Below are 11,770 nucleotides of genomic sequence, written 5' to 3'. Positions count from 1 at the left end.
TTTTAAATACTTTCCGTTGTTCTAGGAGGACAGCTTCATCAAAGCATCTTAAAAGAAAGGGTGAAAAGTACGATATTTTTTTAACTCAAGGTATTTCGACAAAAGCATATCAGACAAATGAAGACACCAGGAAATTGGTTCATCCTGTCCCAAAACTAAATTCCAGCACAAACCGCAAGAAGTGTCCCAACAGAGGAAGTTCTTTTCTTGTGTTGTTGTACCCTCTAGTGGCCAGAGGGTGTGACTGCATCGTCAAATACAGTAAATGCATTTTCTGGTATATTACATTAATTTTATACTACATTATAAAAATACTTGATATATGTTTGTGGAGGAGCCACGTCTAATAATGAAAACTTATGTATGATTTTTTTCCCGTCTTTTAGTGATTGGGGTCTAATTAGCTCCTGACCGCTTATGAGGTCCGCTGTAATTCAAGGCAGTTTGTCATTTTCAAAGCCCTCGCCTGCCAAGACGCTCCTGTCGCCCTTAACGGTAAGAACGACCTTCGTTTCACATCGGAAATCAATGTGTCACTTCACGTAGGCTTTACGTATTTCTCTGTTAAGGAAAATGTTTCCACTGACTTTATTCTTTTTTCAAATCTGAAGCCTTTCCCAGCCTTGTGACTTAACAGAATTTTGCAGCTTTTGATGGCATTTGTAACATTGGCTCATATTGCTTCTACACTCGTATTTGGGTTTCTACAATGTTCAAATGTTAAATTAAACAACCATACGAATCTATTTGTATTAGCCCAGTATGTACACGTGTCAGTGAGCCGAGCTGCACTTCTGCCCAATTACTGCAAGAGCAGCCAAACTTAAAGTGTGGGCAACATTTGTCCTCTTTGAATGTTTATGCACCCAGAGCATGTATTTCCCTCGGCGCTCCACAGGTGGCGCAGAGGTTTTGTTCCACTATAGATACAGGGAAATGCAACCGTTCAGGTACTTTTGTTTTTGTTTGTTTTTTAAACTTAGCGCGACGTTGGGACGTGAAAGGCGGTCTTATCGCGTCCCCTTGTCGTGCGTCATCTTAGATGCGCAAAAACGACGCAGAAAGGCGTGTAGCCTTCGCGTACCCCTCGTAATAAACATACGTATCGGATGCACTTCATAGGGGTGGCATTGAGCGAACACAAATAAAATAAAAATAAAAACTCAGATTTGTTATACATAGAATTTGATCGTTGTTAAAAACTTCTGATTGTCTACGGTAAAGAGAAGCCACCTTTGCTGCGTGTTTCTGTCTAATCTCCGACGGTTGGTGAACGCAACGGCAGCAGCAGTTCCATTCGGTCGGCGGCGGACCACCAGCAGCCTCGGTGTCATCGACTGCTGCTCGCCGTCAAAGGGGAGAGTCAAAGCGGCTATAGGAGCTTCGTCGTGTCGGGCCAATTTCCATCATCCAACCAAGTGAGTGGACGTTAAACGAGAACCGCACTTTGTGTATTAATTGCGTTACTTTGCCGCATTTTCACAACTTATCTTTTTATTTCGCGCCTTTTTAACACAAGGAAGAGAAATGAACACGGAGCTAGCTTAAAACGCTGCGAAATAATAACGAAGGAAGTTGGATTAACCTTCAAACATTTGATTCATTTTGTGTTTCATGATAAAGAAATTATTTTAAAAAAAATGTTTTGATGAATAATTTGATGTTTTGACTTCTTCACAAGACTTCACTTAAAACGTCACTATTTTTCGTCACATTTCCAGCTGTTACGTGACCTAAGAACTATTCCACTAATGACGTACTGTGGATAATACACGTTTAAAGTTGGCATTCGGCCCACGCAACACATTTCAAGAAGTTCATTTTAATCAAAGGTGCTCCCCTATTAATTTACACGCGAACCACAGGTGTGACAGTTGTGCGGGTCTTTATGACGTCATCTTACAGGAACTTCTGCTCGTTAGTGTCACAATATACGATTAAAAAAACACCGTCGTATCATACAAAATGATTGACGTGAGTTGCAAAAGAAATATTTGGGAAAACATGTAGTTTTCAGATAAAGTCGTAATTTATGGGAATCAACTTAGTGTTTTTTTTTCGTTTTGTTATTTTTAAATAACTAGTGGTCATGAAAAATGAAAATATCAAAATGAATAATAGCAAAAGTATAAATTTTATTTTTGTCAGCAAAAGTCGATGCATTTTGAGGAAAGTCTTTGTATAAAAAGCTGTCAATAAAATGAAGCTGCATGTTTATTCAAATATAAAATTTATGTTTTTCAGAAAAAAAAGTCCAGTTTTAGAAATTTAAAACTGTAATGATTACATGTACCCTCATGATCTTTAAACTTAAAACAACAGCCTTTGTTCTTTGTTCTCTATTATTGAATGCACTGTTGCAATGTTTTAAGTCATTAAACTGAATGCTAGATAAGCTTTCTGCTAACAAACAGCCGTACCTCCTCCACACTTAATAATCATGTGACCTTCAGAATGAGGCCATATTCTGCTTTTATTCCGCCTGTTTGCATGTGGAAGGACACATTTGTGTGTCTCCATGTGGCAACGCAACTACAAGAATGCCAGTTTCATGCTGTTTCTCACCAAAGTCCCACCAAATTAGATTACATGAGGCTGCCTTAAGCATCACAATATTGATTGACCCGCATTTTTAGTCCGGGACCTCGCCTGGTTAGCCCCGCCGGGGGTCTAAGAGTAACTAAAGGCAATATTGTCCTAATAGTAACTTACCAGAAATCGTATATTCTCAGTTTCTATTTCACGGATGCCAAAGAAGGTCAAATCTGTTGTATGCAGTTTCTACTCTTATATCGTCTTGGCCGACCCCACACAGGAGCCGCCCATGTGACAATGTGTGACCTGATGGTCTTAACTGGTTTCAACTGGTAAGTGTGCAAAGTTGCTGATATTTAGAAAGATGCAGAGTCAGAAAATAAGTCACAAAGGCCTAACTCAAGTCCCCTTTTTATGTTCCAAAGAGGCCTAATATGACAATTTCCTTGAACCGAAACATTGCAGACTCGTATGTTTAAAATAATAATGTAGGTTTTTATGTTCATGTCAACACCCTTCTTCGTACACTTTATTCTCTGCCTTTTGGCTGCTGTTCCACATAGCAGTTAGCACATGGGCAACATAACAGGGCCCACCTTCCACTGGTACTGCCAAAATCCCCCCCACACGCTTATAACACAAACACAATGTAACCGCAAAGGCCACTGATATAAATAGCGTGCAAAACAGGGCTCAGTAAGCGTCGCAGTGTAAACAGTCCAACCGTGTGTGTCCTTTCACTATAGCAACCGCGTGTGTCTTTACTGTCATTTAGCTGGACATCGAGGAAGATGCCGGCTTGTTGAGCTATTCCCGTAAGGTCAACAACGCAGACGCTCAAGTATCATTTGGCATGGTTGTGCAACAGTTGGGGAAATACTTCTTTTGGTCAGGAAAAAGAAAAATACAAAGTATGTTTAGTTTTAATGAAAATAAGTTTTTCAGTCCAGATAAACAGTGGATACGTTTTTTTTTGTCCTTCATGTTGACAGAAAATTGGCAGCAAGCTGCCCGTGAACGCCTCCCACGCGACATCATACTGAAGCAGACATTTAGATGTTCAGTTACATTTACCTTTACACAGATCCGATTGGCTGCGTTGCATTTCATGTAAAATCGGTGATGTCATAATTTGCCCATCTATCAATGACACGTCATGGATCGGATCCGCAATATAAGATATCTGACACCATTGTCCTTCAGTTCGGTTGAACAAAATGCAATCCAGCCAATGTTATAACGGAATTATCTCCATTCAGCCGACACAGAACGTGTGCGTGTGCATGCGTGCGAGGGAGCAGGGACCTGTTGCTACTTGTCATAAGATCAACACGCTTCATTCTTGGTGTTGCTCCCTTGACATGATTTATTCTTTGACAGCCTCAGGGCCACGGATTAGCTTTAAGTTTTTGCACATTTTGCGCCGTCACGTTTATCGGTCGTTCAGTCCCAGCAAGACTCTTAGTAAATGCCTTCTCCTTTGAACACGACTCACCCTCTTGTCTTTCCGTACAGGAGCCTCTCACTGTCCGAGTGAGCCATGGTGGAGTACTACCAGATACTTGGAGTACATAAAAATGCAACGCAAGCCGACATCAAGAAAGCGTAAGTCTGCTCTGTAATGACGGCTTTCTGGAGAGAAAATATTTTTTTTAGTTGACCACAGAAGAGGAAGTTGACTTGCTTCTGCCTATTCAGTGTCAAATTTGGACATGAAAAATGCCTCTCACTCTTTTAGACGGGTTGCCCATTTACAAGTTGCATTCCTGCAGCTAGGCGTGTAACCCGAATTTGCAAGAACGTGGCGTTGTTCAGTGCTTGTCAGCCTTTATTGCGCAATTGCAGTCCATTCGTTCATAGACTACGATGGTCATGACTGCTCAGTGACTTGCACGGATATTCAACATGTTTTGTTTGTGTTCAAATATCCCCGTCAATATTACAATACTGTAGTCTTCTCAGAAGACACTCAAAAGTTAGAATAACTTCCACTAACAACCCGGGCTTAACTTGCATCCCCAACACGCACACAAAAAAAAGATCTTGGTCTCTTCAACTTACCCTCCTACTAGGATGGTTTTCAGTTTCATCTTGTGGCATCTTAGGGCATGACCGAAAAACACAAAAATGTAACAACAGCTTTAGCATTTTTTGGAAGGTAGGAAATATTCTGCTCAGACCTGCGTTTTGAGCTGCAAAATGAAAAAAAATGAACACGTGCTATTCCAATTCCTTCTCTCATCTTTAACGTGCGTTTGTTACTGTGTTCCAGGTACAGAAAACAGGCGCTGAAGTGGCATCCGGACAAGAACCCAGAAAACAAGGAGGAGGCGGAAAAGAGGTTCAAAGAGCTGGCCGAGGCTTACGAGGTGCTCTCAGACGGTGAGAAGGACGTTAAAAATCAAAGAAATGAAATTAACCAAAACACGCCTGATTGAAGGTTCTTTCACACGTTTGTGTTGGTCTTATCATTCCCACATAGAAAACAAGAGGAATATTTATGACAAATATGGCAAACAAGGACTGTCTGCAGGAGGAGGTGGTGGCGGAGGTAAGAAAACGCTTACAATCAAAATAGTCACAACTTGAGCCAGGAAAAACCCTGATGAGAATTTCTATTAATAATTTATATATATATATATATATTTCTTTCTAATTTTTGTGTCACACAGGAGGCCACAACAATCACTTTGGCGGCTACGGCTTCACATTCCGAAACCCTGAGGATGTCTTCCGGGAATTCTTTGGCGGCAGAGATCCCTTTGCAGATTTTTTCGGTAAGTGAGCGCCATAAATTAATATTCAGCCCCATCAACAAATTGGAAAAGATATACCATTAAAGAAGACGTTCCACGATAATCGTATTAGGGCTTGGCAATTAATTGATTTTATTCATTAATTCGACTTTATGGGTTTGGCATCCGTCCCGACTAAATGCCTCAATTTGGTTCAAAGCGCCTGCAGCAAGTTTGTGGTGGGCGGAGTTTAGGACCTGGAAGACAGCATGTTTAGCTGCTTTGAGGATGCTGCCAAACATTTAAATATCTCCTCTGGATGGAGTGCCATTTAATTTGCCCTTGCTGCTGCTGTTAAGTCCTTCTTAAGAGGCAGAAATCATCCGCGGCCACTGCAGGACATCTGCTGATGTCACAAGCTGCATATTTAAAGTGTCCACCAGCAGCAGGAAGAGGAGGAGGCTGGTGCAGAAGGCCGCGCGTGTGGAAGGCATGTGCGCTGGATGGCGAGCGCAGCTCTAAATATGGAGCTGGGCCACAGGCGCAGGATGAATGTGAGCGTCGACATCATCTGGCTGGAATGCTGTCGAAAATAGCCCCCATATTAAAGTGCATGCAATAATGGCGGCACGTGGAAAAACACTGCCACATTATAGGTTGTACGTATTTACAAGAAGAGATGTTTGCAAATGTTATTTTCAGTGTTGCAAGCACTTAAAGTCAGCAACTTGTTCGCATATTCCGTGAATGATAAAAAAAAAAAAGTAAATCTAAATTTCTAAACTGGAGCTAGTGTGCCCATTTTTTGGGACACTTGTTCAACGTGTCAAAGAAAGTGGCACAGTTTGGCCTCATTTCTCCTCTGCTCCAAAGGGAGCACACAATTCCGGTAATGCAACTGTAAGTTGTCCTCAGGGTGTATCTTTATTTTCGGCTTTTCCATCAAAGGTCAAGTGAGGAGTTGTCTTTCAGCTTCAGTTTGCTGTTATCGCGCCTTGTTTTATTTAAAATTAGCCTCAAAAGGGAACTTTGGGATTTTAAGTAGCACAGGAATTAAACATCCCCCAAAATTCAAGTCAATATTGCGCACATGAATAAAAACCACTTGTATGCAGATGTGGATGTGTGTGCATGAATAAATAGTTGATATATGCACATAGAAGTGAATGTCAACTAATAAAAGCGATGTGAATATATTGTGACATGGATCTATATTTAAATAAATACACAGTTCAGAAAGAACGAAACATATTCACTTCAAAGTAAAACTGTAATTTTATCTTTTTTTTTTCCAGCCAATGACCCACTCCATGACTTTATCGGCCACACTCGCCACAGGGGGTCCACCCGAACCCGGACAGGAGGCGGCGGACTTTTTGATTTTGGGGGGTTCTCATTCGACTCAGGTGCGTACAACCACGGGAGACCTTTGAATATTTCGAGGCCCTGTTGCCAAATGTCCGCCTGTACCACTGTGAAGGTTTTAACGCATTCGGCGACATGGGCGGCGGCGGGTTCACCTCCTTCACCTCATCGTTCGGTGGCGGCGGAGGAGGCGGCGGAGGAGGAATGGGTAACTTCAAATCGGTGTCGACTTCCACAAAGTTCATCAACGGCAGAAAAATCACCACTAAGCGGTACGTATTTGTGTTTTGAAAACAAAAATGAACCATTGAAACAAAAGGATAAAGAATATACGCCTCTTGTGGACAGGACGGTGGAGAACGGACAGGAGCGCGTGGAAGTGGAAGAGGATGGCCAGATCAAGTCGCTCACGGTTAACGGTGAGGAGCAACTCCTAAGACTGAATAACAAGTAAAAAGTGTGGTAATGCCGACAAACACCCGAAAGCACCGCCACCGAAAGCACCACCTTTGTCTACTGCAGCAGCCTCTCAAAGGAAGTAACCTCTTTCTAGCCGTGTATTTATTGCACTTCCTTCAGAGTCGGTTCAGCGCGCACACACAAAGCAGCTTTATATATTCTGTGATGTATATTTCTATCCTCTTCAAATGACATTTTTTGGCATGTCAAGAGCTTTAACATGTTAAGTCAGGGTCGGGCAACCTGTGGTGGGAATTTCACTTTTAAAAACACTTGCAACCTCAAAATTATCTTTTCGGGGAAAAAAAGTCCCACAAATGGTTCCTCAGCCCTGTCTTAAATTTTCTAACTCCACCTCGCTAACCTGGTAGTCGACGTCATGTGTGATGAATGAACGTGTGAATACCGCGTTGAAAAGCACACCGCATGATGGGACTATGGCCCGCCCTTCACGCTCTCGCCGTATGTTTTGTACTAGAAACTCCCATTTATTAACACCAGGAGGAGAATGTTCAATAAAACTTGACTTTGTGGTTGTGTAGACGGTTGTCGCAAGTTGCACTGTGTGTTTTCTTCTCACACTTTGGTTTTGTTTGACACATTGCCTGAAACCTGTTTGAAACCTCAAACGCCGCCACCAACAAGGAGGCCGGACTGACTTGTGTGGTTCTAATGCTCATCATTGTCTGTGTGTGTGTTTGTGTAACCTAATAACTCATTTGTTCATCTCAGTACAGGTGACTCAGCTTCACCCTTTGGCCACAGCACTTGTTGAATGCCTGCGCTTTCTGTCCCACCCAACGGCCACTTAAGTACACGACATGTTGAAATTCTGCCTTTACAAAGATAATAATGCTCCATTCAACATGACGGGACTGACTAGTTGACGTTCAATAAATTGTCCCTGCTGTAAATAATGTAAAGTGAAAAATCACTGACAACTTTCTTAAGACTACTGTGTACTAATGTTGATTGTTTCCGTTAGTTGATGAATTGGATTTAAAAATATTTTTAAATGTCGATCTCATTAAAAACATTTCAAATAGGCCAAGAAGAAATTTTTTAGTGCACGCACGTGTAGTTAATTTCTAAATTATTGTTAGCTTGTAAATTATTAATCCATCATTGAAATAGTTGTCGATAAATTTGATCATCAAAAGGTTGTGAAGTAATTGATTAATAGTTGCACCTCAATACTGTATATCAACAGTGTTGAAATAAAGCTAAAGTAAAATTACTCGCCCTTAACATTTCAATAAAACTAAAATGGAGTAAAACTATTCATTGACCAGCATAATTAAATGCAGGCGGTGTTTTAAGTAACATTTGAAACTTCTTCAACTCAAACACTATTTTGAAAAGCTGATGAATGTCGAGCAACAGGAATGTGTTGTACAGAGCGACACTGACCCTTAGTGGCAGTGGATAGGTATTGCATGGTTTATTGACAGACGGTGCTGAAAATGACACTGCAAAATGATTGTTAAAACCTAGCCAGATCTGAACATTATTACCTTTGTAAAAGGCACCTTTTTTGTTTAGAATACAATTGGAAAAGTGATCAAACCGTGCACTCTTTTGGAAAACGCATTCAAAAAGCAAATGATTTTGAAAACACTTGTTTTGCATTGTGTGTGGAGAGAATTTCTGCATGCGTGTCTTTGTAAGGTCACGCACTGGCAGACAGGCTGGAGCACCGCTGCATATTGAGTGATGAAGATGAGGAAGGGTAGGTCAGCCTTGCTTAGGTGTGTCACATTCCTGACTGTTTATAGTGAGGTAGCTATGCAAGCAACCTTCCATTTCCCGTCAATATCAGCAACGCATGCGCACTGCTGTTGCTAAGCGACGCAGCAGCCATGTACCACAACCACGCCCTTGTTGAGACTACTCGGTGAACTAGGGAAGTGTCGTGTGATTTGTGCCCAATTAATATGTTTACATTTCCCTTCCCCATCTGTCTGTCCCATCTTCAATGCCTTTGCCGGTTTTTCCCCCCAAGATTTATTTCCCCACATAGAAACGTGATTCAAGGTGCTCCGGCGCCCTCTGTCTCAATGATTTGATTTAGTGTTTTTTTTTGTTTTTTTTTTTTTTTTTTACAATGGAGGGGTATAAAATTAAGTTTAATTTAGTTGTAATTCAAGAAAAGAAACACGTCGGACAGAACGTCATTTTCCCCCCCGACTTTTATAGATATACCCATTTGGCCACTTGGTGTCACTGTTTAAAAGCCTACAAAAGACGCATCCTGACGTAAAAGCCTACAAAAGACGCATCTTGACGTAACAGGTCGTGCCTTGGCCTTTTTAAATCCAAAATGGGAATTTTTCCTCAAATCAAACGGTTCCTTCCTACCAGGAATTCTTGTGACTTTGTAACACGTATACAACGTAGTGTTCTTCATTCATTGTATAGTTGTTAGTTCCTGAATAGTGATCTATTCCACACGCAATGTGACAATTTAAATCGTTTCCATTGTGTTGTCAAAAATGAAGGCCGCTTATGAAAAGCACCAAGCCCGTGTTTTGCTGATCTAGATGGTCTATGCTAGAAGACAAAAAAATAATTACCTTGATATCTTCAGTTCTTGTTTATGTGAGTTAATTACATGATAATGGATTGCTGACCCCCAATCGAAAGCCTCGTCACCCAGGTAACCGCCTCCTAAAAGACATCGATCCATGGTGGGAAAAATGTAGCAACGACAGTAAGGCAAATGTCTCCTAAAAAGCAAAGTGAAACTATTTGCGCCCACAGGTAAGAATTTGTCCAACAAAGAGCTGCAACGGTTGTCCCTAGTGAGCTCAGAGAGCATCTGGCCTTTTTTCTCTCGCTTCCTTTTTGCATCCTCAATTACACGACACAATGAGCGAGATAGGCCTGTAATCAGGCGCCGTCATTCGTCATCCCTGTGCTGCCTCTAATTCAATATAAATGGAAATGACCTGCAGGCAATAATAAGAAAATTCCATTTTATTTACATGACTAATCACAATCGAGTCAGCCAAGTGAAATATTAATGAACATGTTTGAATTTACAAAGGAAAGTGAGTGTGCGTGTTACTCCAGGCATGTCTTGTCTGCTTGATGGTTTAAGATCATTTCTGTTATAAGGACTTTGCTGCCACCTCGTGGCATCTATTTCCAGATTGTTACTATTTCTAACAGGGATCGGTTCTCTATCCCCACAAATAACATTACGTCGCTGGCATGGACATAAACACGAGATCTCAATTTTCAGACCAATTAAGAGTCATCACTTCAAATTGCATTGCAAAAGTGTTACCATGTTGTAGACCGATTTAACCACGGAGTAACCCTCCACTAAGATGACCAAAGGGTTTAAAAAATGTTTTGTTGTGGAAAAAAAAAAAGATGTCACAGCAGACGATGACGAGCATCGCCGCCGCAGACACAATCTCCTTCCCGTCGCGCCTTCGCATCACCAGCGGTACCTGAGGAGTTCGGCCCAGAACGCCACTGGCGACGAGGATGAGGATGAGGAGGAAGCAGAGTACGGCCCCAGCAGAGGTGATGAACATGCCCCGAGGCGGTTGGAGAGTCCCGTTTATAGTTTTGTTTGCCTGGTTTGCAGCTTGATTGACATTGGCGTGCAAAAAAAAAAAAAAAAAAGGGGGGCGGTGTGTCAGTGACCCCCAGCGTGTCCCACTTGACGTGGGCATTCAAACGAGGCTGTTAATCAATTTAAAGAAGTGCAATGAATTATAAATGCATGTTAATTGTTTTTGTATTGTTATTAATGAAAATGTATTATTTTTCACTTACTACGTTCCCTTTATCCTACAATTATCTGTGACAAATTATATTAAAAAGAAATCATTATTTTTGGCTTACTACTTTCTCTTTATCCTCCGTCTAACAAATTACTAATAATATGATTTTAGAAGATAAAAATCAGTCCCATAAATCATTTACTAAGAATATCCATGGACAAAAATAGTTTTTAAACAATTTTATTCAACCACTTTTCAGTGTCATATCAGAATGGACACATGGGAACATTATGACTCCTATTATGCAATTATAATAATGACGTTTTGTAATTTTGATAATTACTCTAATGATATTTTGTAATTGTAATAATGATGTGAATTATGTCGAATGCCATGCGCCAGTTTTTATATGAAATCCCCCCCCCCCACAATGAAAATAATAGATATTAAAAATTCATGCAATGATGTGTCTTATTGCTTTTTTTTTGTCCTGCAGCTCACATAGACTCCAAGAGGAAGAAACTTTGGCTAAGGGAGTCGAGACGAAGAAGAGCGCCGCCACCTCGACCCTTCTTCCCCACATTCGGCGGCTTTGGTCCTTTTTTCTAAACCAAATCTTGTCATCACCGATTGTCATCGTTTGAAAATGTTCACTTGAATTTGACAATCTCCGATAAAGATTGGATTTTCTCTCATTTTGAAGCATGTGTCCGAAAACCCTCAAACAAAAAGTGATTTAGCTTGTAAAGACGATCCTCCCTCCGAAGCTGTTATTTTTTTTTATTAAAAAAAAAAAAAGCCAAGAGATGCATACAACTGCTGTCATGAGTTTTCGCACCACAGGAATAGTTACGGAAATGCTTTGCGCATCCTGTACAGCAGGTGGCGGTATGTACCAAAGAGCTGTAATCCGCCAATAAAGAAGAAAAAAGACACGCT

The 11,770-nt window shown here is 41.0% G+C and overlaps 1 protein-coding gene across 2 annotated transcripts; it reads left to right on the top strand.

Annotated features, from left to right (window-relative positions):
- Positions 1-422: 422 nt before the first annotated feature.
- dnajb6b (DnaJ heat shock protein family (Hsp40) member B6b) lies at positions 423-11,732 on the top strand. Of its 2 annotated transcripts, none has more exons than XM_088283400.1 (11): positions 423-495; positions 1,286-1,418; positions 4,051-4,140; positions 4,808-4,917; positions 5,018-5,086; positions 5,208-5,312; positions 6,566-6,676; positions 6,751-6,907; positions 6,984-7,054; positions 10,473-10,628; positions 11,328-11,732. In XM_088283400.1, exons 3-11 carry the CDS (start codon positions 4,076-4,078, stop codon positions 11,438-11,440), a joined length of 957 nt encoding a protein of 318 aa, XP_088139526.1. In that variant the 5' UTR covers positions 423-495; positions 1,286-1,418; positions 4,051-4,075; the 3' UTR covers positions 11,441-11,732. The 2 variants fall into 2 exon arrangements, with proteins under 2 accessions (XP_088139526.1, XP_088139527.1); XM_088283401.1 differs by having other exon boundaries at positions 440-495; positions 1,289-1,418.
- The last annotated feature ends 38 nt before the right edge of the window (positions 11,733-11,770 follow it).

The sequence above is a fragment of the Idiotropiscis lumnitzeri genome, chromosome 19, assembly GCF_059441095.1.
Source record: "Idiotropiscis lumnitzeri isolate Australia: NSW breed Sydney's pygmy pipehorse chromosome 19, RoL_Ilum_1.0, whole genome shotgun sequence".
In the NCBI taxonomy this organism is placed as follows: Eukaryota; Metazoa; Chordata; class Actinopteri; order Syngnathiformes; family Syngnathidae; genus Idiotropiscis; species Idiotropiscis lumnitzeri.
The sequence above is the reverse complement of the archived record's forward strand: the minus strand, read 5'-3'. Positions and strand labels throughout refer to the sequence as shown.